The 27,651-nt window shown below is 39.8% G+C and overlaps 2 protein-coding genes across 2 annotated transcripts in view; one reads left to right on the forward strand and one right to left on the reverse strand.

Moving 5' to 3' along the window:
- The window catches only part of ITGA2 (integrin subunit alpha 2), a 107,800-nt gene extending 98,379 nt beyond the window's left edge, over window positions 1–9,421 (forward strand). Inside the window, exons 26-30 of the mRNA XM_047729979.1 lie at window positions 384–488; window positions 2,274–2,387; window positions 5,625–5,714; window positions 8,245–8,361; window positions 8,902–9,421. Coding sequence (XP_047585935.1) covers window positions 384–488; window positions 2,274–2,387; window positions 5,625–5,714; window positions 8,245–8,361; window positions 8,902–8,982 — 507 coding nt within the window. The 3' untranslated portion in view covers window positions 8,983–9,421. The remainder of the gene's footprint in view (window positions 1–383; window positions 489–2,273; window positions 2,388–5,624; window positions 5,715–8,244; window positions 8,362–8,901) is intronic.
- A 5,732-nt stretch (window positions 9,422–15,153) lies between these two features.
- Window positions 15,154–24,466, reverse strand: MOCS2 (molybdenum cofactor synthesis 2). Its single transcript, XM_047729980.1, has 7 exons — window positions 24,285–24,466; window positions 23,205–23,326; window positions 21,817–21,961; window positions 19,073–19,200; window positions 18,163–18,313; window positions 17,177–17,300; window positions 15,154–15,279 (listed from the first exon to the last, which is right to left on the reverse strand). The coding sequence occupies exons 3-7, from the start codon at window positions 21,912–21,914 to the stop codon at window positions 15,211–15,213; spliced, it is 570 nt and encodes a 189-aa protein (XP_047585936.1). The 5' UTR covers window positions 21,915–21,961; window positions 23,205–23,326; window positions 24,285–24,466; the 3' UTR covers window positions 15,154–15,210.
- Between the last annotated feature and the right edge of the window lie 3,185 nt (window positions 24,467–27,651).

Consider the following 27,651-nt stretch of genomic DNA (forward strand, 5'->3'; position numbering starts at 1 on the left):
CTCAGCCTTAGTCTGGCACTCAGAGCTAGCTCTCCAGAGGTGTTCTTCCTTTGGTGTGCACGGGTGATGACAGGAAATCAAAGTCTTAAAATGGTCCACCGAGAGCCCTGGTTCAGTCAGTCTACTATTATCACAAATGGTCTTATTACATATCATACATATCGTGTAATAACCAGCGCCACCCATCAAGTCGCATTGGGAGGATGTGAATACTTCCAGGTTTCCGTGAATGATTACAGGAAGTGTGGCAGGGCTGGTGATGAGAGAGAAGCCCACAGTCCCTCCCCGGCCCTAACATGTGACCACAGGTTTTCCTAACGTGTCAAAAGGAACATCAGAAATGATTTTGCTTCCTCATACTAATTTGATGTCCTTCCTTATAGGCTGGTGACATCAGCTGTAATGCCGATATAAATCCACTGAAAATAGGACACACATCTCCTTCTGTGTCTTTCAAGAATGAAAATTTCCGGCACATAAAAGAAATGGTGAGGACAGGTTAATGGGGTGACTATTTCTTTGGGTGATTCACTGTTTGTTCTAACTGGAAATCAATGCACTTCTTTTCTCCTATCACCTCATGTTACAGAATTTTCTCATTTTGGCTTTGATGGTCTATACGAATCAAGATTTAGAAAATACACTCTCAAATCTAGATTACTGGGATTATTACTTATGCCGGTAATATAAAATTTCATGAAATCAAAAGAGTTACATGTGAAACTATGGTAGCAGGCACTCTGTAAGCATTGCGAGGAACTGTGAGGGAACTGAGCACGTGCTTGGAAGGTGAAGTTCCTTCCGTCTCCCTTCCACATGATCACCAGGGTTATTTTGCCACCAGAATGCCTCTCTGGCCATCCTTCTCAATTTTCCAATATCTGTGCCCACAGTGATGTGCCTTTCCTTGAGAAAGAGACTAGTCTAGCATCTGGTATGGTGCTTGGCACGTATTAAGAACTCCAATAGTAAACCTTTAGCAAACAGCAACCTTAAGCAAACTGTAGTTCTCCTTGAAGAATGACATTGAAACTCTGGTTTTCACTTATTGAAATTGCTTTATTTTATGATAGGGGGGTAGGGGTATGGGAAAACAGAATGAAATCGTTTCTTTTTTATAGTGTAATTATGGTGTAAATATGGCTTAAATCTAAACAGTAGTATGTCAAAATGCCCAGGAGAAACTCGTGTCAGGGAATGCCAAAATATACTTCTGAGCATTTTCCTTATTTTTATGAAAATGTTTTGATTTTGTAACGATGGCAGCTGCTCACTGTGAACAACATAAAACACAAAACAACAAAGAAACTAAAGTCCTCTAAGAAATCTAATCGCTGACCACTCAGTATTTAATGAACATCCATCTCTATACCTCTAAGTATTAATCCACATCTAGATAAACCTATCCTATTACATAAATGAACCCTGCTACCTTTTTTTAAAATATGTCAATATAGCATTGACTTTTTTTTTAAATAGACTTAATTTTTTAGAGCAGTTTTAGGTTCACAGCACAACTGAGTGGAACGTACGGAAATTTCCCAACTACCTTTTGCCCCCCCATGTGGACAGCTTCCTGCACTCTCAAAATCCCCTCCCACATCAGAGTGGTCCAGCTGATGAACCTATGCTGTTGCATCATAATCACCCCAAGCCCAGAGTTTACATTAGCATTCACTCTTGGAGGTCAGACATTCTATGGGTTTTCACAAGTGTAGAACGTGTATCCACAATTAGAGTATAATACAGAATTATTTCACTGCCTTAAAACAGTTCTGCACTCCATCTATTCATCCTTCCCTCCTCCCTAACCCTTGGCAACCATAATTCTTTACTGTCAACTTCTTTTTTCATCTAAGGAATACATCTTTATCAATTATGTTTAACGACTAAATTGCACTGCGTTTTGTGCACGTATATTCAGTAATTTGCCTAACTAGTACCTTACGGATAAACACAAATTATTTCATGGTGGGGGCGGGGTGCTTTTACCCTCAGAAATAGTAATGCAACAAGTAGGCTTGACGTACTCTTGTCCACACATTTCTGATCAACATCCATACAGATGGAAAATGGCTGGGCCAAAAAGAGTGTGCCCTTTTTACTTTTAGAGCCTAGGGCCACAACTTCCTGAAGAAGGGTTAGGAGGTCAGGAGACCGTTCGCCTAGATCCTTCTCAGCACTGGGTTTTATCTAGCTCTGTAACTTTTCGGCGTTTACGTCGTTAAGCCCGTACTGAGTCTTTACTTTCACCACTGACCCCACCCTGAAAGAAATGCGGAGCGGCTTCCTGCAGTAATGTGACCTGCCGGCTCAAAGACCTTCAGGCCAAAGCGGAGTACTTCCTGAACCTATCGACCAGAATTTGGAACGGGACTTTTGCAGCCGTAAGTGTAAGCTTTATTTGTTGGGCTTATCAATAGCAATGATGCGTAAAGTTTCATTCTCAGTAAGTTCATACCCTTTGACAAAAGCAGTATTCTGGCTGATACCAGCAATGCCCCGGAGACTCAGAGCAATTTCACTCTGGAAGGCAGTAGGCTTCTGCTCCCTTTCTAAAGCTCGCCCAACCGGGTTGTGCCTCAGCATCAGCTTCATAGACTCCACACCACCCTACTACGTCAGAATGTCTGAGATGTCATCAGGATCCCCTGTGCTATCCTGGGGCACAGTGGGCCACCTAGTTTGTCTTCGTCCTCGTGCCCTTGACATTTCTGCCTTCCCAGTCACTTCTAACACGCGCAAATCAAAGTACTCCTGTCTGTCTCCTTCCTTGAGCTTACGGCTGACTGGTCTCAGCCCACCACGTAGATGAATCTTGCCATGGGAACTCTGCTCTCCTGTTTTACCCTTTCTCTGGTGAAGGTCCAGTGTACATACATCTTTTTTTAAGTCCTTCCCATCTCATGAAAAGTTTGAAGAAAGTGTCAAAACAATGTCAGTGTTTTTTCCATTTGGCAAGTGTGACTCTGCAGGAGTCATATCTGCTTTTAGCTGAGATTTCAGTAGCCAGAATCTCAGTCTGGCATGAAAAATAGGATAGACAGGGCTCCTTAAAGCTGACTGCGTAAGAGGCTAGCTATTCATTTTCTCAACACTGGCTCTGATCAAGGCAGCAAAAAAAAAAGGAGGAAAAAAAAGTCTGAAACCTCCAGGGGTCCTCTTAGTTCTTGTGGATTTTTTTTTTTTTTAAGATTTTATTTATTTATTTGACAGAGAGAGATCACAAGCAGGCAGAGAGGCAGGCAGAGAGACAGGAGGAAGCAGGCTCCCTGCTGAGCAGAGAGCCCAATGAGGGACTCGATCCCAGGACTCTGAGATCATGACCTGAGCCAAAGGCAGAGGCTTAACCCACTGAGCCACCCAGGCGCCCAATTCTTGTGGATTTTTTAAAATAATGAATCTTCAAGGTGTTTACTAACCATACTCTAGTCCCTATTTTCTAACCATTTCATGAGCTCTCCAACAACCCCATTCTCCCTGCTATGGAATTTTAGGATTAGAGAACTAAGTTCCCTCCAAACTTGTTCCTGAAACCAAAATATGAGCAATATTCTTGATAAAGATCTAATAGAGGAACCGTGAAAGGCAGGGAGAGGAACAGAGAAGTGGGAGAGTGTAGCATAGAGGAACTGGATTTTCCTCTTGCTTGCTTTTATTTTTTGTCCGGTATACTCACTTGCAAGCCTTTCGGACCCCTCTAAATCCTATTAGATGGGAAGCATGCAGCGAGTTATACCACTGTCCCAGCTGATGTAGTTTGGTGCCAGACTTCACCAATTGGTTCTTGTCTCCTTGGATTTGAGGAACAAATGTTTTCCTAGCAACCTCTGCCAGTTGGGAAGGAAAACTGACTGTTGCAAATCAAAATGCAATCATGCTGGCTCTGTAAAAAGCATTTGGGTTTTCTTGAGTTTAAAACTACACTATTTTAACTGTACGACCTTTAAAAGTACCTTCCCAAAAGTTGTCAGGAGCAAAAGTTTCATTTCTAGGAGCAAATTTCTAAAGAAGCGAATTTATGCTTTTTCAGTGGTTATGGATGAGCTGAAAAACCCCCATGAGTCCGTGTCTGTCAAGTCCCTCACATCTTCCTCCTCCATGAAAGGTCAAATGTTTATTCCCACCTTGTTTTCAGCCATTTCAACAGTCAAATGGATGTTCTTAGGCCACTCAGGAGATCCAGTCTGAAATACAAATCTCATTTCCTGTATTCGAGTCCATTAGCATAGTGCCTTTCACCCTTTTCCTGACACACTGCAAGTGAACATTTCCATAATTTTGTCATAAAGCGATTACTCAGGCTTCCACATGAACGGCATGGTTGGCCGCTGTTTGTAAGGCAAAGCCTCGAGAGTGCGAGCAGGTGTGTTACTCCACTCTTCCAGGTCCGCGTGGTGTCACTACCACTGTTCACCCTCCAGGATACCGTGTGCACAGCTGTGCAAACGGGCAGGCTTGGGAGGACAGATAGATCCATGCTGTGCAGAAATTCTTTTTAGTCTACTGGGACTGTGACACCAGCATCACTTAACTGCTACTTTTCTTTTTAAAGGAAACCATTATCAATACTGTGAATGTTTCCCCAACAATATGTGCTTAAGATACAAGGGTTCAGGCTTAACTTCTGATGCAATCTTCCATCTTGAGAAAATTAAAACTAATCACACTGAGCAGGGGGAAAGGAAATAAATTGCTCACTTTTTGGATATGCATTCTCTTTCTGCCTCCCAGATACAATTTAGCAGATTACCTCATGAAGTATGTTGAAACATGTGCCTTAGTAACCAGGAAAACTGAATCCTAGTAGCTAGAGCATAGGAAGGCAGTTCTCAAACCTGGCCATTGTATGCTATTTCAAAGTAAACATCAGTCCCAACATTTGCATTACAGAAAAAAACAAAATATACATCAATAATGTATCCACTGAAAAATCCCTTTTCTGTAACTAGATGCAGGAATACATGTAAAGCTATCTCATATTACATGGTTACCAGTAACAGCATAAAATGTGTCCTTCCTATATGCTGGCCCCAAATCCAGTATTTTATAGAAACACTTAGATTAGGAAACCTGAAATGATTACTCATTATGTAGCTTGACAAAAGGTGCAGGGTGTCATGCCTGGCTTGTCATGCATGGTCAAGTTTAAGTGTACTTTTACTGTTTTTAATCTAAGTTTCCATTATTTGACTTATTCAGGTAAATATGTAAGACCTCAAGCTTGCAATTTTCCCTCATTAATGCAAACTTCACAAAGTTTTTAAAAATCTGAACCATGATCTTTTCCAATCAAAAACTTCATTTCTAAATCCTGTTTTCAGCCATTTTCAAGTTAGAATCACCTGGAGAGTGATTTTTATCTGCTGATGCCTTAACTTCATCCACCCAAGATTTGGTTTAATCTGCTATTAATGGCCCAAAGATCCACATGTTTTCAGTTCCCCAGCTGCTTCCCATGTTCGGTCTCACATATATCACCGATTTAGGAACACAAAGATTCTTGGGGCTTCTTCATAGGTGCCATTTGCTCTTGTCATTTTCCAAAGGGAAATAGATAATAAACATGCCAAAGTTTCGTGTGTTAACTTCTGTGAGGATAAAAATCTATTCGTATGTTCCAGTCAACTTTCCAGACGGTACAGCTGACAGCATCTGCAGAAATTGACACCTATAACCCTCAAATATACGTGATCGAAGAAAATACAGTCACGGTAAGCACATCCTGTCACCCCAGCAAGCACTAGTCTCTGACAGGCATTTATTTCTGGAAACTTTAAGAATAGTGGTTCTTCTCACTTATGCATCTGTATGAGTTTCTTAGTGAAACTCTAAAGACCTGAGGTTTATTACATTAGGCTTAGTTGGCAAAGTTGTTTGCTTCTCAAAAAAGTTCCGTGATGTATTTGCCCTCCACACTCCCCGCCTGCCCCCCGCCCCCCGCCTCCCACCCCGGTAAAGCTGGATCAGAAGGGACAGTGCACTGCAAGGCACAACAAAGGGGGCTCCTACTGTTTGTGGCTCCCTAATCCAGGCTTCAACCAGCCTGCCAGCTCTTCCTCTCTTTTCTTGCTCTCATGGCACAGTCTACATCTTAGGCCATGACATTCAAGTCATGCTTATTTGAATCATATATTTTATTGTTTAAATAGAAGTGCTTAAGTATGCCTAATAAATAAGGCATTTATTAGAGGGTTTGGGGATTTTTCTTTCTTTTTTTTTTAGTATTCCTTATAGCTAGATACTGGCACTGTGTGAAGTGTCCATTCATTAGTTCTTATAGTCTAGAAAACTATAAATGTTCCCCTTGATTAAAAAAAAGAAAAAGAAAAAAAGTCTTGCAAAGAAATGTACTTTCAGAGAAAACAAAGGCTCACTGTTAAAGGGCTGGCACAGGACAACTTTCCTCTGCACTGAAACTCTGGTTGGAATAGGCCATATTTAGATATAGTGGGATTTCCAAGCTCAGCTAATCTGCTGGCAGAGCCCTGAGCATTTTCCTCCCAATGCTTTTGTTAACAGTTGGAAGCCCCAGTTTAAGACTCTGTCCCAAGACCAGCCTGGTAGCTGGCCTCAGTCCACTGTTGTAGCCATTAAAAAGCCAATGGCCTTTGAACTCTGGACCTCTCTCAATCCTTGAGAGTAGGACTCTAAGCACTGGTGTCCCACCCTGGTCCCAGGGGAAAGGATTCCAAGAAAGGATCCTGTTCAGCTCCTGGCATACCACCCTCAGGAAAGGGCCACACCCTCTCTTCAGAGGCTAGGGCATGGAAAAATTAGAAATGGAGCCAAAGGAAATGTGGACTTCAAATTCGAAGTACTATGAACTTAGCAGTACTATAGATATTTTAAAAGTTCATTTTAGAAAAATGTAGTGTTCAGACTCTCTGAACATCTGCTGAGGTCTTTATTTTTTTTAGAAAATACTATTAATTTCAATTTTCAGTTAATTTATCTAACAATTAAAATGAATGCTTTGGATTTTTTCTTGGTTTTCTCTTATCAATACTGATAAATACCAAAGGCCAACTATCACCTGTCTATGAAAATATATTTTGAATCCAAATAATCTGGGTTATTTTTTGAATAATACTTGGAATCCAGATAATAAACTGGCATATCCCTATAGGTGGATGAGTGGTTCTTAAATTTATTTGAATCCCAGTCCATTTAAAAATCTGAAACAAAAATTTGTATACTTGTGGATCCCTTTGAATCCATGGACCCCACCCTGGGAAATTCTGGAATGGACAGTGAAGGTATGACTGCCATTAAGCAGTAAAGTACAAATTCAGTTACTTTATTCCTAAATTGTAAAACCTTATTTTAGCTCTTGAAAATATAAATGAAAAGAAAAATAATTACCAAAAGGCAAGACAAAGTTCAGCCAACTCATAAATTCTGTGACAAGAAGCAGCACATCTGCCACTGTAACGGAGTATTAAATCAATCAATAAATTGGGTTTTGTCAACTTGTTTTCCCCAAAATGCAGCTCTTAATATTCCTAATTGTGGAGGAAATGGCAGTGATTCTTTCTGCAATTTAAAAAAATACATAAAATATATTTTATATATATGTGTGTGTGTGTGTGTGTGTGTGAGAGAGAGAGAGATATATTTATATATGGATGATATGGTTTTACCATTAGAACTCTTAGGGCAGCCATTCTATTACAAAGTCACAAAGATTCCCAGAAAGCAGACATGAAGAATCACAAGTAGCCTCAAGGACAGTTTATCACTGAAAAAGGTCAGCCTGAGCTGTTCAACTTTTTAACAATCCATATCAAATAACTTGAGTGAGTTAAGTGAAAGGAATACTTAGGATCCTAGTACAAAGCTGCTGTTGCTTAGTCACAAAGGATCTGCGGTTGTTAATTTGTTTGGTCTTCGACTCCCCTCTCCAAGACTGGACTCCAAATGCTGTCACTTGGCGATGAGACTATGCCAGAAACCGAAGTTCCTATTTCATAAATAAAGCCTCTGAGGTTGTCAGAGGTGACATACCCACTAAATACAGACACAAAAAGAGAGGAAACTAGAAAATTTGTATTCCTTGCCTGTACTGTGAAGAAGCATTTTCTCTAGAAATTATACTGCACAACGTTTAGCTGAGGAATGAGATCATGCGTGAGTCATGTCACCTTTCTGGACCACCATTTATAGAATTAGAGAAATTGACTAGACCAGCTCACTCTTTCTGGGTGCTACAATTACTTAACTACTGCATATACACATTTACAGATTCCCATCATGATAATGAAACCCCATGAGAAAGCCGAAGTTCCAACTGGAGTTATAGTAGGGAGCGTAATTGCTGGAATCCTTTTGCTATTAGCTCTGGTTGCGGTCTTATGGAAGGTAAGAACATTTTTATATTTAAAAACATTGGGCTCCTAAAGACATCTGTCTTGAACTTCCTTATCAAACAGTAGCCTTAAGTTTTATATAGTACCTCCTCCATCATAAGAGAAAAGAAAATGCAAATTTATTTGCAAATTCTCCCTTCTGTCCTTGAAAACAATCAGTAAGGATTTTATATCTCTGGTCTTGGCCCATATATGTATGTATGTATATACATGTGTGTGTGTGTGTGTGTGTGTGTATATATATATGCACACACACATATATATGTGTATATACACATAACTTTTTTTTTTTAAGCCTGCCTTACATCCTGACCCCTGAATGTTTTGTTCAGCTGCAAATAAGTAGACCCTGGAATATTTTAACTTTATGCAATTCAGGATTCAGTTCAACTCCCTGGGTAGGATTTCCTCACTGAAAAGCTCTCTCCAGAGATTCCCAGAGGTGCTCCAGTGGGCAGCCAACCGGGGGAGGGGGAGATGCCATAACAAAATAGCCCATAGGTGGTAAAATTTTTCTGTCATCATCTTACAGCTTGGTTTCTTCAAAAGAAAATATGAAAAAATGTCCAAAAATGCAGATGAGATTGACGAGACCACAGAACTCAACAGCTGAGCTCCCCCTGACCCCGCAGTCTATGGACAGTGTCGCACCCTGGGTTTGCAATTTGCATGAATGGATTCTTTTTTTAAATCCCAGTGTCTTATGTGTAATAGGTAAACTAGCCTGATATTTTACGAAAACTGCAGGTCAGTTTGGAAAGAAGAAATTGGGGGGTGGGGTGGCTAGGAGTATAAAGGGTAAGACTTATTTTATATGGGGGAAAAGTGATCTTTCCACTGGCTGGTCCAGAGTTTACATTATAACATGTGTCGTGTCGGAAAAATGAAATGCTTACCATCATGAGAAGTCTTAAAGAGAAATATAACCTTTCTCCGATTTGGGGGAGGGGTACCCCAACCATTAAAAATGGTTTCTAAACAGTAATGACCAAAGTGGAAGGACTTGGTTGGCACAGATACAGAATTAGCTTGGATACTGATGTTGATGGGGGGAAAAACAACACAGGTTTTCAACTCATGCTGCGCATCCAAAGCTGCCACAGAGGTTATTTTAAGTGATAATTTTCTTAAGAAAGTAGGGTAAAATTTGCTATTGGCCTGCAGCTGCCTTCTCAGTCCCTTGTTTGCTAGATGTACTTACCAAAACATGCTTGGATACCCAGTAGGAGCTGAGAGTATGCTTTCTGGAGAAAAGACTTCCATTTAAGTGTGGAGAGGGGTAGTAGTATAGAGGCCAAAGCATAAAACTGTGTCTAAAATCTGTAATATCACAACATTTACGGTATAATCCTATCTGCTAGAGGCCCAGCCTATGCTACAGGAAGTAGGAAGTTTTCTTTCTCCTTCGGGATGCCCGGCTGCCTAACTTGACTGGCTGGAAGGGACCTAGTTTGAATTTTTGGAAGAAGAGTAATTTCTTTGCCTTCGGCATCCTTCCACCTTCCATACTAAACCACTTTTCCCACTCCGGGTATCCCCATCTTCTAGAAGCTCTCCAAGGCATGCCTTCCTCTCCAGTAATCCGGAGCTAACCACGTTCCCTTGGCCCTTGACCAGATATCCCATGTATTGGGGGCACCTGCTCTGCACCAGGTATGACGAAGAAAAATCATCTCACATACTTACATGAATAATCCCCTTAACTCCAGGAAGCTATTTTCACTTACTGGTAAACAGGTAAGAAAAATAAGCCAGAGTAAATTTCTAATTGTTGGAATTTCAAGCAGCATAAAGAAGGTAGTTAAAAAAAAAAAAAAACACACACACAAGAATTTGTAAGAAACTACAAGGAGATATTGGCAACCACCTAATTAGCAGGTTTCATCCTCTGTGTTTGTGGGTTGCTGGAGGACTTAAACTTCCAGAAGAATGACTGCCACCTGGGCAAGTTTGCTCCCTAGCTAGCTTGTTAGGTCCCAACTCCTGAGACATTTATTTGGTTCGACAGGGATGAATGCCACTAGTCTGTTTTTTAACAAGCATCCCAGTCACTGATGTAAATAAACTATCTTGGGGATATACCACCCATTTCTCCTTCTGCACTTCCTTTTCCGTTTCTGAGCCCACACGTTCTCCAGGAGGGACTGGGAGAGAGGCAGAGAGACTATTTTATTACAGAAACTGACATAAAAACCTAAAGCTTTAGAGAAGTCACTCTGCCTCTTTACACTGCAGCGTCCTCATTAGAAAATGGGAAGCCCAGGTTGTAATTCAGCAGCAATGCTTTTAGCTTTAAGAGTCTATCACCTCAATTTCTTGTAATTACAATCCTCCAAAAACCAGACTTTGAAAACAGGTATACGCCTTGGTGCACCTGGCCCCGACCTCCCTCCTGGCCCAACTCCGGTGAGCTACCTAAAGCTATCTTCAGTGATTTATGTTCAGTGATTTGTTTTTGTATTTGACAAAGCAAAACTTGGGGGCAAAATTAGCCACAAAATGTCAGGGGTTTATAGCAAAAACATGGTATTCTCCAGATGTGCTAAGGCCCAGTTCTCATTAACAGCCGTGTGGACTTTGAGTCCAAAACTTCTTTAGAAGAGCAGAGGAAAAACATCAGTAACTTGATAGAGTATTTAATAAACCATATAACTACTGTACACATACATGCTAGTTCTTCAGGGTGCTACACAAAGACTTCTAGCAGGTCATTCCTTTCATTTTACTCTGCCCCACTTTTCTCACAGAAGCACTAAACTGAGGTCACATACCCATGGCGAGTTTGAGAGCTTTGGCCAAGCCATGGCTTAGGTAATCTACCTTGTCAGCACTGTCTCCATGAAGTAGCTGGGTTACTCCAAACTAAAAACTTAGCCACTTGTCTCTGTACCATTTATTACCTTAAGGCAAGGTTTCTCAGCCTGGATGCTACTGATGCAAGGGGCTGGGTAATTCATTTTTGCTGGGGACAGTCCTGGGTGTTATAGGACCTTCAGCATCCCTGGCATCCACCAGACGTTGTGACAATCAAAAAATACCTTCAGACATTGTATCACACCTCCTAGGAAGCAGAATCACCCCCACTGAGAACCCCACTACACTAAGAGCAAGTGGCCTAAATACACAACTTCTGTTATCAGATCAAAATTTGAGGTGGTGGCTCTACTGAGTATTTCTCAAGCACTTTTAAGCAAAGGCGAGTATTTATCCAAGAAATTAAAGAAAAAGCCCATTGCATGAAAAAAAGAGTTATGTATTCCTATTCAGCCCTACTTTTGTTTTAAAAGTATAATATGGGGCTTATAAGATACCATCTTAAAGTTTCCATTTCATAAATGGTATATAGATTAAAATCTATAGAATGTGATTAAAAACAGTTGCTTCATGCACAGCTCCCACACAAGCCATTTATAAAATAGTAGTTTGTGAGGAAGCTGCCTTGAGACTTGAAATTGTGCATCATTCATTTTAGCAGCAAAAGGAGAACTCTCAACTGGAAAGAAATTTTTCCTAGCTGGCAAGAGTTCTTCTTATAAAACAGAAGTTATTAACTGTGAAGAGAAAACTAAAACCAATTTATCATAATCACACAAGTGATTATACTAAAAGCTATTATAAAAAGTATAATTTCATAATGTATTTATCTATTCTGATATACAGCTGTAAGTTAATATATTAAAAATCTCATCAATTAAGACGTTAAACAGAAAGGGGATCCCTCAAACTGAGCACCCTGACCCATCTTTGCTATTTCAGTTTGCACACAGAAAATATCCGCATTCATAACTTTTCAGGATTATGCCCTTCATGTACATTAACAATACACATTTTAAACAATTTGAAAGACTAAACATCCAGAGGTAAAAGATAAACATGAGGGTAAAGTTTGAAATAAAAATGTTAACTCCATCTTTGAACCTTAAATAATGAAAATATAGCCATATGTAAATATAAAAAGATGGTTTCATCTGTATGGATTTTGGCAGATAAAGTCAAAATAAAAATGTATATACTGCACAGCTATGTTAGAATTGTGTATTTTTTAGAGAGAAATTGTCTGATATTTTCCTTCCTGTAAGGTATGAAACTTTAAGATGTGATAAGTACAGTTGTTTTTTTATTAACTGGTTTTGCCGTTTTTCTCTCCACCAAAAATATAAAAATGTATGCATGTTCATCAAATTGTATAATTCATTTCTGAGAAATCAAATTGAAAGATCAACATTAGTATGAGAAAAACTCTTAAATACGAGAATCAAGCAAAATGTTATTTAACTGTAAACCAATCTTCATACCACATTACTGAATTATAATTAAAATCGTTCTGAAAATAAAGTTATCTTACTTTGGACTTTTAATTTTGCGGCTTGTATATTTTACTGTATCTTGCACACCCCCATGGAGTCTTGAACCAGTTCTGAAGCAAAGTAAGCAAAGAGTGAGGCTGTTATCTAATCTCTTAAGTTACTAGCAGTGACCACAGGATGTTCTGTAAGAACCTTTAAACTACCTTCATGGTTTAGGGACTAGGTGTAAAACTTTGCCTCTAAACGTGTGTCCACAGATAGGCAGCGTTGCATCACCAGAGCCGGTTACAAAATGCGTATCTCTGGTGCCATCCAGAACTACCAAATGCCAGATGATTCCTATTACGTTATACACTAAAGTTGGAGAAGCCCCGCTCTAAAGTACAACTTCTCTCTTGAAATAAAATGTGTGCTTGGAATAGAGAGGAAAAAAAGGTTGGGCAAACTGTTGCAACTTGCCAAAGGAGTCATGTGAAGGTTTCTTTTGTTTGTTGTTGTTGTTTAAGTTTGAGTAAGCAGGAGGGTTTAATTTATTTTAAGGATTAAATATGCTGAAGTTATGACGTGTTAAGAAAGATACAGAGCAAGCTTACCGACTGGCCCTCACTGCACAGATGGCACATTAATGCAAAGCTTGGGTGGCACGTGCTTCCATCTACATCGATGCACAAATGTCTCCCATCCCAGATCAGGTGATCTGTCAAACGCCTTCCTTAACTCTGCCCATCTCAGCTCTGGTGAACCAAGCTGTCAGGGCCGCTTACCAGGGAACCACCACCAGTGAGTGGGTATGCATCGTACATTAAAATACAACTATGAAGAAAAAGAACATTAGTTTTATCACAGAACAGATCTAAATATTAAGGCTACCAATTTGTCCCAAATTGGAAAATTGTATATTTACTCATTTTTTTAAAGTAATTCCTTTTACTTATTCTGTGTCACTTTTTAAAAACTATAAACAGCATTTTTAAAAATTCCATCCTCATCCTATCATAATCCCTCAATATTTTAAACTCAGGTACCTATTAAAAGTCAGTCATCAGGTACCTATTAAAAGTTGTCATCTAAGAACCACTCCTAACTTAAAAGGCTAAGGTGAAATTGCGGTTCTATGCAAAAGAAAAGGAACAGACTAAACATCGGACTCAAGCTGCTCTTAGTGCAGCGCTGGCTCTACTGCCCTCTGGCGGATCAGCTACTAACTGCATCACAGACCACTCCCACCTTCAGAGACCTCTCACAACCTCCGTGCAGAGCATGAAGGGACTATGCTGGGTGTCACAGTATGGGAGCGGGGGAGGAGGGGAAACCCACTCATGCATTCAGCCAGACACCCTCACACAACTCTAAGTGCTACAACTATATGTATGTCCAGTGTGTTTAATCTGGGGCATAATACTTAACACCAACAGCACTTCTCAGTGCATGGTAGGGGTCAGGAATTTGACAGGACTCCCTGACCTCAACAAGTCTAGGGTCTAGTGATGGAGAAAACTAAGTGATATAGTCCATCAGGTAGCATTAAGGGCCACAAGATAGAAGGGAGAGTAAAGGAACAGGACTCTAGTTTGAAATAGGATAGTCAGAGAAGGCTCTCTGAGAAGGTAACATGTAACCAGGGATTGAAATAAAGTGAGGAAGCAGACTGTGGGACTACCTGGAGGAAAAGCATTCTAGAAAAAGGAACAAGTAAGGGCCCTGCGACAAAATAAGCCACAACAAAAGTTGGGGCGGGGGGAGGAGTGAGTGAGGGGCAGGCAGGTGCCCAATCACAGACTATAGGCCACAGTGAGGACTGTGAGGTTCTAGAATGGGGTTGGCTCTCAGGAGGTTCTGAGGGACTGACTCAGTGGGAGGCAGAAGAATGGCAGCAGGGGACTGTCAGGGGACTGTCAGCAGGCCACAGCAGCAGTCCAAGAGAAATGGAGAGCTGGCATGGTTGACAGATGTAGCAGTGGAAAACACAGGAACAGCTGGAGTCAGACATTCAAGAACCCTTTTTCAAATTCTCCAGTAGGTTCATTCAAGGATTGAAGATCAAGACTCAAAGTACTGGCTTCTTGATCACTATTTCTCAAAACAAACTGAAATATATTGTGACTCTAATATCATATCCAAAGGACAAAACCATCCACAAAATCACAAAATACTTCACTCACTGACCATCTACTATTACTGCCAAAGAAAACAAAATCCTTTTCATTTTAGTTCTCATTGAAAAATACTAAAACATAAGCAATCTGAACTTCCTACTTCATGGAAGAGTATGTCCAACACAAGCATCTTTCCTCACCTTTCAATGACTCTCCCACTTTTTCTCTAAAGCCTTTCCTCTATCTCTGGTTCCCCCTAAGCCCTCATCCTGAACACCCACTTATTTTTTGTCTCCCTTTTGTCACATGTTACTGGTGTAACATAAGAGACTGTACTTCATTAAACTGTCTTAACTTCTGGAGAAGAAAAATCAAAATATGTTTAAAGACAGAGGTTTACCAAATTTAATTTTAGTACTCTTAAAAAAAATGTGTGACTTAATCACCAGTTGCCCAAAAGCATTCTTTGTTTTTTTTCCAGGATGATGATGATTCTTCATACATTTCCTGAAAAAAAGAACCACAACAGGTATACAAAACAGAGTGGCTTAATAAATTCAACTACATCTGAATAATTCAGGCAAATTAATATCACATCTATTTAAATCCGCTACTCTTCCAACAATCCAACAAACATTTGCATAAGGCACTGAGCGTAGAAAAATGAATAAACATGTTCCCTACATTTAAGGACTCCCAATCCAGTGGGTGTCCTTATACAAGTCCTTACACAACAATACACAAGAAAACCTAACAAGACAAGGTGCAACCACAAAATGGAATAAACAATTCCATTTGGGGCCACGTCAGGAGACCGCCTGAGCAAGGTCATGCAGGGAAAATGAAAGATATTTGGTTTTAAACATTTTTTTTCTTTCCAAACATATCCACTACTTCAACATTTCTAAATGTTTTTCTGTGGGCAAAAGGGGTATTTGCATTAGGTGTGAAATTAAGTGACCACCCATGAAGTTTCTAAGTAGATTGGGCTGCACTTTATTGACAACTGTGAGTGTGTGCCCCACCTACCTGCCTACCCGTTGCCTAGATCACCAATGACATCAAAGCACAGGTGGGACTAGAACCCCACAAGAATTTAGATACTTCTTGGAAGGGAGTGGAACAAGAATGTATCACTATTCTCACTCTCCTGCCAAATTCTATTCCTAAGGGACAGAAATCCAAATCTGACTTTCCTCTGAACACCTGTATACCCTTCTCACCCTCCACAGACAGAAAAGCAAATAGAAAGCTCAGCTAGTTCTCAAGGTATAAAAGGAGAGGATGCCCCAACTCCTGCCCACTCTCTTGTTCTGGAGGCCTACCCTCTCATTTACCTTCTATCACTGGGCTGTCCCTTCCTCCTCCCTTGTGAAGAAAACTATCTCTGCCACCCAGGCTCACAACTCAATGTGGAATGCTCTTCCTACCTCACTCTATTCAGGAAACGAGCTCATGTAGTTCATCAAAATTGTGGCAGCTTTGTTCATAGCAAAGCCGCCATCTATCTGAGCTTCACTAGCATCCCCTTATAAGAACGGGTTTCAGTTTTTATTCAGAAAATACGGTACTGAATTTCAGAGGCCCTGTGTCAGAGTCCCATTTGCTCATCTCCACAACTAACTGAGGTGGTAGGCTCCTAGGAAAGACTCACCCTCTGGTCCTCTGGTCTGGCTTTCTGATCTGAGCAGTTAATTCATTCCTCAGCTTTGCTACCAGCCAAAATGCTGCAGGCAATTCTAGACTCTTAAGTGCAATTACAAGTTTGAGAATTCAGAATAATCCCACTGTTGTTATTACACCAGGGAAGAAATTAGGGAGTTGGGTCTTTTCATCCCTTCAGAATGTTTTTGACCAGAGGTTTGCTCTTCTTGATTGGTTTGATATGTTGACATAAAATGAGCTAGAATTTCCTAAATCTATTTTAAAAATCTACTCACTATGCATTTTCTCCAAAGAGGCAATACCCCCACCCTTTCCTTTTCCTAAAAAGAAATTCTAGAGTTCTTTGCTCTTTTGCCTTCAGAAATCTGTTTTAGCTATTGCCTAAATAGCCATGCATTATTCCCACTCTCCAAAAGAAATTCAAGGGAATTCTAATCCAAAGAAAATGAATTCATATATGAACCAATGGAGCAGTCCCAACTAGGAATTCTAGCTGTTACCATCTACTGAGGCCTAATCTGAGCCATGCATTCATTCTTTGGGGCATGTCCTTTTCATGTTTAACAAACCTTCAGAAGGAAACAATACATAAACACCCTAATTCACAGATTAAAAAATGCATGACTCTAAAGAGTCAGGGAAGACCCATGAATAGAAGCTCTTTATGTCATCTCATTAGCTTTTTAAAAATCTGTAAGAAAAATCATGTCCAAATGGCAAAAATAGATTATTTTCTTACCTTCTTCCATATGGGCACCTTGGCTTTTAAAGTATCGATGGCATAGCTCACAGCTTGGAGAGACTCAGCCCTATGGGCTGAGGACACAGCGATGATGATGCTCGCTTCTGATACTGGAACTGAGCTTTGACAAAATGAAAGAAAAAAAAAATGCCATTTCTTCTGAATCTAATTAAAGAATCTACTAAACAGATGAAAAAAAAAATTCCAGTAAAGCATTCTTACAACTAAACATCCAGTTCTGTTTTACATAAACTTCCACATTAGTTAAAAAAACAGTAATTGATCCCAACTGCATTCAGCAGAGGGGATGCAGAGATTGTGGCTAATTTGTTAGCATCGATCCATTAAACCTGTCTGAAGGGCACTGAGAAAAAGACCTTTCACTGTTTCTGGTTTGGATAAGGTACAGTGCCAGGTAATGCCTAGAGACACAAACTTACTGCATGAGTATGATGTAGAGTTTAAAATATTAAACAGAAATAAATATAGAATGGATAAAATTATTAATAGAATTATAATTGTTAATAATAAAATAATGGAATATCACAGAATGGAGTCCCTATTGCTGGGTTCTATTTAAAGCGTGGAACTCCTCTCTTCTTAGTGGTACGAAAAGGCAGACTAATTTAGTGACCTTCAAAGGCATTTACATAAAAAAAAATCTATTAACAGACTTGTCATACAAGCTGAGTGCAAACTATGAAACAATTCTTAAAAGGCCTTAAGGACTTTAGCACACATTAGCACAGGCCATCTGTGCTGGGCCTTCCAGTTTTGGCACATTTGGACTTTGTTACAGCATCAGCCACTTTCCAAATGTTACAATGTAACACCCAGAGTGTCTCCACTCTGTCTGCCAGAATCATACACAAACCTTCCTCTCATGGTAATACAGGATTCCTATGTACCAATTCTGATTCTGGAATCTTCCAAAGATGGAAAACAACTGCAATTAACTTTTAAATTGCTAAAGGAAATCATACCCAAGTCTATGAAACACTGCTATGTGTTTGACTGGCCATTTCTGCCTAATGTCGCTACAGATCTTTCGGATTTCATTTTCTGCCATTGGGAGATATGCTTCATATTCTAAGCTAATGACTTTTTTCCCTTCAAAGTTATTTCTTGTAGTCCCTAAAAGAAAAAAAAAAAAGAATACTATTAAAATAAGGTTTTTCCTTACAATAGAAATAACACATTAATAGAAAAGAGGATTATCTTTTAGTAGACAGGCAGCATATACCAATTTGTCTAAAAAATGCTTTCAAATTTTCTAAGAACAAAAACTTGGTTAGAAAAATAAAAAACAGAGACATCTGGATGTTAAGTCTGCCTTCAGCTCCGATCATGATCCTTGGGTCCTGAGACTGAGTCCCACATTGGGCTCTCTGCTCAGTGGGGAGCCTGCTTCTCCCTCCCCACTCTGCCTGCCACTCCCCTTGCTTGTGAGCTCTGTCAAATAAATAAATAAAATCTTTGAAAAAAAGAAAGAAAAGAAAAAATAATTATCACAAAGATAAAGAAATAAAATGACACTGATTAGGCAAGCATGACTAAAAACACTTATAGGACAAACCAAGACAGGAAACATGCTCCAAGGATTATCATTAAGTTAGTATCATCACCATTTTTTCCCCCTCAATATTTGGAAAATACAGAATTCTCCCTATTAATAATGACTTTTGTCCTACTCCTTTAATGCCTTTAACGTAGGTTAATCTGAAGATTACTAAAATAAAAGAAGAACCAAAAAAATTTCTACCCACCACCATGGGTAATCTTGGCTTACTGCTCTCAGTACCTTAAAATCCTCTATTAACCCTGAACATGGGAAACACTTGCTAATTTCTCATCTCACACAGCCTAACAAAAACTGTGAAAATGACAACTCACCTACAAAGAGGGATACTGCCCCACAGAGTGGAGAAATCACCAACTGTGAGACTTCATCTACGGACAGCTTCTCAGCAGTGAATTTTATTATATCTTTAGAGTTCTCTTCAACTTCATTCAGATCTTCCCTAGAAGATATTAATAAACCTTAACATTGGTACAAGAGGCAAAACACCCAACCTACAGTTTTTCAACTAATATTTTTCATATGTTAGATGTGATAGAATGATAAAAATAAACAGGTGTAAAATTTTAGCAAAACTCAGCATGTTTATAAATATCCCTAATCAATCAAGCAGGATATAAAAAGGAATTTACCATTAACATGATCACTTAAAATGTAATCTATCTCATTGCCACTCTATTCCAAATTCTGGAATTGCTGCTCTTATCTTCCATCAAGGTATAGGTACAGACATCGACACCTCCATCCACAAGCATGTTACCTCTAACCGCTATATGTCCGTGCACCACACCTAAGCTGCCTTTTTCTTCATCCAAAAACAAGACAAGAAGAACAGAAGCAATGCTGACTCCACAGGAACTGGGCTCATTTCATAACCAGAAATAATCCAGTTAAGTAACTGAGGAAATAAGGAAATGAACTGCGTGCCTATCATCAGATGTCATACAAAGCCCTCTGCCATGCACTTCTCATTTCATTCATCAAGCATCTATTACATACTCACTAAGAGACCAACCTCATGCATTAGACAAGGACCAGGGAACAAAAAACCCAGCTCCTGCCCTCAGGGCACCTACACAGGAATGGAGAAACAAAGCAATAAAGAAAAATTATATATGGGGGTAACACAAAAATAAACAGGGTTCTGAGACAGAGCATGGGTGCTGGGGAAGTGCGGCTGTATAAGAGCATCAGGGAAAGCCTTTCTCAAGAGGCAGGATTTAGAAGTGAAACCTGAAACATAAGCAAGCAGTCCTGGAAATAAACAAGGGAACAGGCCCCCAGGCAGAGACAGAAGGAATGGCAAATGCAAAGCCTCTAGAACAAGACAGACCAGGGTGTTCTCCAGAACCTAAGGGGAGGCCAAAACCCAGGGTTCAAAGGAGGGAACAGAGGGGCTGAGAATGGGCATGCAAGTCGGACTTTGCAGGAGGATTGTCTGGATATAATCATAAATCCTGAGGGATTTTATTTACATTGGGAAAGAAGGCTCAGAGGAGTTAAGGACTCATTCAAGGTGATTCCAATCAGGGAATCTCACTAAATCCAACATTCTTTTCCCTATTCTTCCAACTACTGAAAAGAAAAGCACAAATAATCACATTCCACTGGATTCTAAGATGTTTCAACCTTCCGTACATGCCACCTGAGATTGTTAGAAGAACTTATAGGTAACCCAAACATGGTCTATGCTCTGTGAACTTGGAACCATACCAAATTCCTACAACTTGATTCTATAAGGACATGGCTTCTAAAACCACATGATACAAACCCAGTCAAACACCTTCAAACGATACATAATGCTGTTTAAGTAATCTTAAGTAATCTTCCTAATCTGTCCAAAAGAACACCTTTAATCCTCTCTCTCTCTCTCTCTCACACACACACACAGAGAAACACCTTTAATGGCAGCACACTATTTTCTGAATAAATTCCAAACAAAAAAAAAAAATGGCATTTTTCTAAAATCATGGTGTTGATATGGTGACCAGTTTCCCAGTGAAACTGAGACACATATCTAACAAAAAATTCTATTATTTCCAAATAGTAGAACTAAGAAAGATCCAGTCTTTATTAGTATGATGGGCAATTTGCTTTGCAATATATATTCTTCACTTTTGGGGGCACTGCCCTCCAGCAGAGTGGAGGAAAAAAATAGGTGAAAAAAATAAACTGGCATCCTTAGTATGTTCCTTTCTTTAATGCAACCAAGGTTTTACCTTTTGTATTTACTCTTGACTTTGGAGAAAAGCCCATATCACAGTAAGAAAGTTTTCCTTCATTCCTAACTTACGAAAAATTTTTAATTAGGGATAATCATTCATTTCTACATTATTTGCTCTTCAGTTGACAAAAATTAAGCCTCATTCTGTCTCTCCAGATTATGCTAAGAGATATTCTTATGCATCATCCTACTTAGATAAAGACTATTGTTTTATTGTTTTATCTGTTGTTTGGGAAGATGCATTGGGTCCTAGGGCCACCTGTAACACAGCTATCGTGATAAAGCTGTTTCTTTACACCTGGAAAATGGTAAGCTTTCTTGTTAGGCACAGTGATCTTTTTATTTCCTGACTATGCAATTTTTTGACATTTCTCTGTACCGAGGAGAGCCATTACCCTGTATTAATAAACGTATTTGTGAAAAAGTACAGAGAATCCAATAATCTGAATTCAAATGTTGGCTCTGCTACTTACTAGCTATGTGATCATAGGCAAGTTTTTACCTTCTCTGAATTTCAGTTTTCCTTCCCGCACAATAGGAATATTAATACTCCAGCATCCAGCACTATGCCTGACACATAATAAAATTTCAATAAACCATTTTAAGTGGAGAGAATGAACATGTCAAACTGACATTAAACTGCTTACAAGAGAACAGATGTAGAGATAATACAAAGATACATATAAGTCCGTCTACATCAACTATTACAGCGGCAACTCTTTACTGGTGCAGACAGATTTACAAAGAGTATATACTTAAAGCAAATCTTATACAAGTTATCATCTATGTAATCCTCTTCCACAAAATTGGTTAAGAAAAACATGTCTCACACACCCAAGTGGCTCACGAGCACTACCCTCCACTAATGGGGGGGATAATGGCAATTTCGTCTCCTGATTGAAGCTGGAGGAGTTGATCTCCAAGCTCGACATATTCTTGACGGACAGCAAATATCACCTGATTCCTGACATCAGCCAATCTGAAGGGAAAAAAGTATAATTAGAAGTATCATTGTTGTAGTAGACCTCAAATCTCCTCAGCTGCAACTAAAAATACCACATTAAATATTACTTCATGAAGCACCACCTGCAAAGTTACTAATTAAACCAATTCATATTCAGCTGAGAAAGTACATATCCCTTGAAGAACATATTTATTCACCACAACACAGTAAACTGCTAACAACTTGCTAACAACTCTTTAATGAGTGTAGTCTCAGGGATTTAAACAACCACCTCCCCGCCTCAAAAAAAAAAAAAAAAAAAAAGAAAAAGACTACACAACATTTAAGACCAGGTGTCTCCCAACAGGTATAAGGCTAAAGATAAAGCATGACAGAGGCTCCACCTCATTTCATTGATTATCAGGACACTTTAAGAGCAGCTTAAAGGGGCACCTGGGGGGCGCCTGGGTGGCTCAGTGGGTTAAAGCCTCTGCCTTCAGCTCAGGTCATGATCCCGGAGTCCTGGGATTGAGCCCCACATTGGGCTGATCAACAGGGAGCCTGCTTCCCTGCCTCTCTGCCTACCTATGATCTCTCTGTCAAATAAATAAATAAAATCTTAAAAAAAAAAAAGGGGGGGTGGGGGCACCTGGGTGGCTCAGTCAGTGAAGCACCCAACTCTTGATTTCTACTCAGGTCCTGATTTTGGGGTCGTGAGATCAAGCTTGGAACTCCTTCAAATAAGCCATAATCATACTTTGTTGCAGAAAGGACTTGAGGTAGGAATAAGAGCAGTAAATTATAGATTTTCAAGAACCAGAAAAAAAATCAAATATGAAAACTCGATTCAGCAGCAGCTAAGGTTTCTGAGCTTTCACTTTTCTTTTAATCTTAGAAATTTCTACTTTGAGTTCTCTAAAGAAGGGGAAAGACAAAAAATATAAAACACAAGTTTTTTACTTAATTTGTAACAATTCTATTTAATGTTATTAAATGCAGAACCCACATTTTCAGTATTTTATAAATTATAAAAGCAAATATATTCATGGCCCTTTGGCAGTATTCCAGTTCACTATACTTTTTTTAGTAAAATATCTTTAGCTTTAAGAAATCATGCATTTTTAGATACTAGAATTTATTAGTAATTGCAAAAAAAAATACACCTACTGACTTTTTAGACATTAAGCATGGATAAAAATTAGCGTTTTTCTCTAATTATTTACACATTTTTCAATGTTAAAAAGTATTAATCATATGTATTCTACAAAGGTTTAACTACTCAGGATGTCGGGCTTCTATCTCATTCCACAGCTGCAACGCTCTTATTTCTTGTGGCACAGAAATGGTCTCTGAGCGAATTCCTGTTATCTCAGCACTTTTGGCAAAATACAGCACTTCAACCTGTAAAGGAGAAGAAATGCCTTTAACGGTAACAGTAATAGACGTTTTCTGTCTCGGTGGGCTTGCTTTCTTTCCAATTATTTTAACCAAAGACAAATTTTATGAGTGAAAGATAATTAAATCACCCCCCCAAAAGTTAGTATAATTACAAGTTAATTACAAGTTAACCATGAGGTTAAGTCGTTCTTTATTTGACATAAATTACAGCACCTTTTATAAACACTTAAGCAGTGAACTGATGTCTCAGTCAAGAGATAAATTACACAAATAAAGTAAATAACTAAAAAAATGAGACACGTCTCTCACGGTTGTCATATGACCCTTGATTCGGTCCAAATTACATCGAACCCAGCTGCCAAGGATTAAGTTATGCAACATACCCTCACGTTTGCAAAGGCTGGTGGGTTTGATACCCAGGTTAAACTGGTATTTCCTAGGACAAACCTATACCGTTAGCCTGGTATCTAAGAAATCCGGCCAATTAGGGGCGCCTGGGTGGCTCAGCGGGTTAAAGCCTCTGCCTTCGGCTCAGGTCATGATCCCAGGGTCCTAGGATCGAGCCCCACATCGGGTTCTCTGCTCAGCAGGGAGCCTGCTTCCTCTCTCTCTCTCTCTCTCTCTGCCTGCCTCTCTGCCTACTTGCAATCTGTCAAATAAATAAATAAAATCTTAAAAAAAAAAAAAAAGGAAAAGAAATCTGGCCAATTAAATAACCCACCTGTCCCAGTGTGCAAATTATTCTCTACGAAATAATCAGAGGTTTGCAAATAATCGAGGGTTTGCAAATTCATATACGAAGCACCTTCTTTTACAAGAACTCTCAGTTAAATGCATGAACTTGAAAACTGTCTTTGCCAAAGCGAATAATCATAGAAGCAAGGGGGCGACGTCGCGGGTACCTTTAGAAACCTTTGACGCCGTCACTCCGGAGACCAGGGGTTAGCGGAGAGGACACGACCTTGGTTCGGGCAGCAGGAGTGAAAGCCTCCGCAGCCCGGAGGGGCAACACCAGTGGTAGTGGGCGCGGTACCGGGCGTTAAGACTCGGTCCCACTAAGGTGGGAACGGTGAGGATCCGGCAGAGCAGGGCCGGACCCGTGGAGGGAGGAAGGAAAGGGGTCAGATGCACCTGTGAGGACGCCCCACCCTTACCTGACACTGCACCACCATCCCGTCCAGATCCCGGATCTGGTATCCCCGCCGAGGAAGCGGAGCAGGTCGGCTGAGAGCGCAGGCGCAGTCTTACGGCTCTTTCCGCCCACACGGGGCCTGCGCAAAAATAGCTCCGCCCCGCCGCTCGCTCCAGCCGCTCGCCCGCCGAGTTCCAGCTGCAGACGACTCCGTGAAAAGCTCAAGTTTCACTTGCTGCTGGGTAGCGGTGGTGAGCTTCAGCTACGGGTATCACGAAATGCGGGAAGGGCTGGCCGTTCATGCCTGTCTTCTTAGATGAGAAGCCGAGGTGCGGGAGAGCAGACACTGGTCTCTACTGGACGGTTGTCACCTGCATCACGGAAGTTCGGCTTTCCCACCTGTAGGCTTGTCTTTGACATTTCTGATTACCCCGACATCCGGCTTATGATTAATGTCCGTTAAAGGCAGAGCATTCAATTTATCATAGTATTCGAATTGTGTCAGATTTACACTTTCTCGGTTTAGTAGCTGCTCAGTAATTAGTCCAGTTGCTATCTATCCATCCAACATTTCCAACTTTTCATCAGCAAGAACTCTGTTTTAAATTGCTTACACAGTCTTGTGGATATAAGCTAGGCGTCCGTCCCCTTGGAATTCACAGTGCTGGATGTAAGACAGCCATAAACCATTAATGGTAAGTCAGTGTAACAAATGCAATACTGGAGGTACATGTTACACTTCATGGGGGTTGTAAGGGGAAAGTGGCTGGTCACCTGAGGAGTACAGGAAGTCTTCACAGAGGCCTGAGCTAAGTCTGCTAGAATAAGTAGCAGCAATGTTAGAGTGAGGGTAGGGATGAGGGAATTTCGCTAAGGTGTGCCAAGCCAGAGGGATATAAAGCAGCATTATGAGGTCACAGAAGGGCAAATAGTTGGCAAGGTGCACATGACCCTCCAAGAAGTATTGGAAATGAGGCTAGATACCAGGTGGTAGCCCATGGGAGGAAAAATTGACAAGATCCTGACTAACAGCAACATATATGCCTATAAAGTTGTTAAACATCAAGGATAAAGAATTACATTCACAAAAATAGGAAAACAGGGGAATGATGACAATACCTTAGACTTCTCCCTGAGATCTAATGCCAGAAGATGGTGCCAAATATCTAAAAGAGGCTAAGAACAAAAGCATGACCCAAAATGTTATGTACAGCCGAACTGGTGTTGCAAAAGGGCATAGTCTAATACTCCTAAATCTGCAAAATCTCAAAAAAGAAAATATCCAAGAGCCCTTCTTATAAATTCTCCTCTGACAAAAATCCAATCAAGAGAGCAATTAAAAACCAAAAAAAAGCAGCAATGTCCACAATAGCCAAACTATGGAAAGAACCTAGATATCCATCAACAGAGGAACGGATAAGGATGTGGTGTATGTATATACAATGGCATACCATGCAGCCATCAAAAGAAATGAAATCTTGCCATTTGCAATGACATGGATGGAACTAGAGGGTATTATGCTGAGTGAAATAAGTCAATCAGAAAAAGATAATTATCATATGCTCTCCCTGATATGAGGAACTTGAGAGGCAAAGTGGGGGGTTTGGGAGGTAGGGAAGGAAAAAAATGAAACAAGATGAGGTTGAGAGGGAGACAAACTATAAGAGACTCTTGATCTCACAAAACAAACTGAGGGTTGCCAGGGGAAGGGGGGTAGGGAGAGGGTGGTTGGGTTATGGACATTGGGGAGGGTATGTGCTATGGTGAGTGCTGGGAAGTATTCAAGCTTGATGATTCACAGACCTGTACCCTTGGGGCTAATAATACATTATATGTTAATTTTTTAAAAATTATAAAAAATTAAAAAAAAAACTAATGATGTACTATAACTTGGCTAATAGAATTTAAATAAACAAATAACAAATTTTAGAGCACCTGGGTGGCTCAGTGGGTTAAAGCCTCTGCCTTCAGCTCAGGTCATGATCTCAGGGTCCTGGGATCGAGTCCCGCATCAGGCTCTCTGCTCAGCGGGTGGCCTGCTTCCTCCTCTCTCTCTCTCTGCCTGCCTCTCTGCCTACTTGTAAAATAAATAAAATATTAAAAAAACAAATTTTTAAAAACAGTAATAAGTTAATGGCAAAAACAAAGCAATTGAACATGATTTTAATCACTTAAATTTTTATAAAACAAAGATATCAGAGCACCTGGGTGTCTCAGTCAGTTAAGCATCTGCCTTTGGCTCAAGTCATGATCCCAGAGTCCTGGGACCGACTCCTGTGTAGAGCTCCCTGCTGAGCAGGGAGCCTATTTCCTCCCTCTCTTCCCCGCTCTGCTCTCTCTCAAATAAATAAATAAAATCTTAAAAAATATATAAATTCAGGATTATGGTTATGGAATAAAATGTAAATAACATTGAAATAATTAAAAAGCTATAGAAACTGCCCCAAATTGGAACATCTAGTTACAAAATACAATTCAAGCCTCTTATTTTTCATAATCTTGTTTCTTAATTTTAGAAGGATTCTTTAGGGGCAGCTATGTCTTGTGAATAAATAATAACCTGCTCATTTTTAATTCCCTACTTTGTTGTTAAATTCAAGTAAAAATAAAAATCTAAAAAAGAAAAATAGTACAAAGTATACTTGCATTTAAAAATTTTATCTATGTAATTTTAATGGCCAGAGAAAAGGGACTGAATAACATTCACCAAAGGATAATAGTTACTGTATCTGGGTAATGGAATTATGGATGGTTTAAAAAACACTTTTCCTTTCTTCTTTGAAAGTTTCTGTGTTGCTTGATTTTGGAAGTAATTTGCTTATTCTATAAATATTTATTGAGTGCTCATTGTTATTTAAGCACCAGAGACACATCTGTGAACTTAAAAGTAAGGTTCTTGCCTCATAGGGCTTACATTCTAGTTAGGAAGACACGATATGTTAAAAAAAATTAAAATTAAAAATAAGGACAGTTTGTGATGAATGCTTAGAAGGAATGAGTAGGGAAGGAGCAGGATGCAGGTTTGTTAGGATGGGGGAGGGATGGGAATGAACATTGCCTGACCTGAGATGACATCTGAAGGATGAGAGACAAGCCACCCTTATGCAGTGCTGGGACAAGAGGCAAACCTGGGTAGGAAAGACTCCATATGTTTGAAGGATAAAAAAGGCCAGTGTGGCTGAAATGTAAAAAAAAA

The sequence above is a fragment of the Lutra lutra genome, chromosome 5 (assembly GCF_902655055.1).
Source record: "Lutra lutra chromosome 5, mLutLut1.2, whole genome shotgun sequence".
Classification (NCBI taxonomy): Eukaryota; Metazoa; Chordata; class Mammalia; order Carnivora; family Mustelidae; genus Lutra; species Lutra lutra.

Coding starts and splice junctions, on each gene's coding strand:
- MOCS2 (XM_047729980.1), bottom strand. CDS start 21,914: ATGTCGAGCTTGGAGATCAACTCCTCCAGCTTCAATCAGGAGACGAAA. Junction 19,201..21,816: donor AGTGCTCGTGAGCCACTTGG/GTGTGTGAGACA, acceptor AATATCTTCTAG/GGAAGATCTGAATGAAGTTG. Junction 18,314..19,072: donor GGCAGTATCCCTCTTTGTAG/GTGAGTTGTCAT, acceptor TTTTTCTTTTAG/GGACTACAAGAAATAACTTT.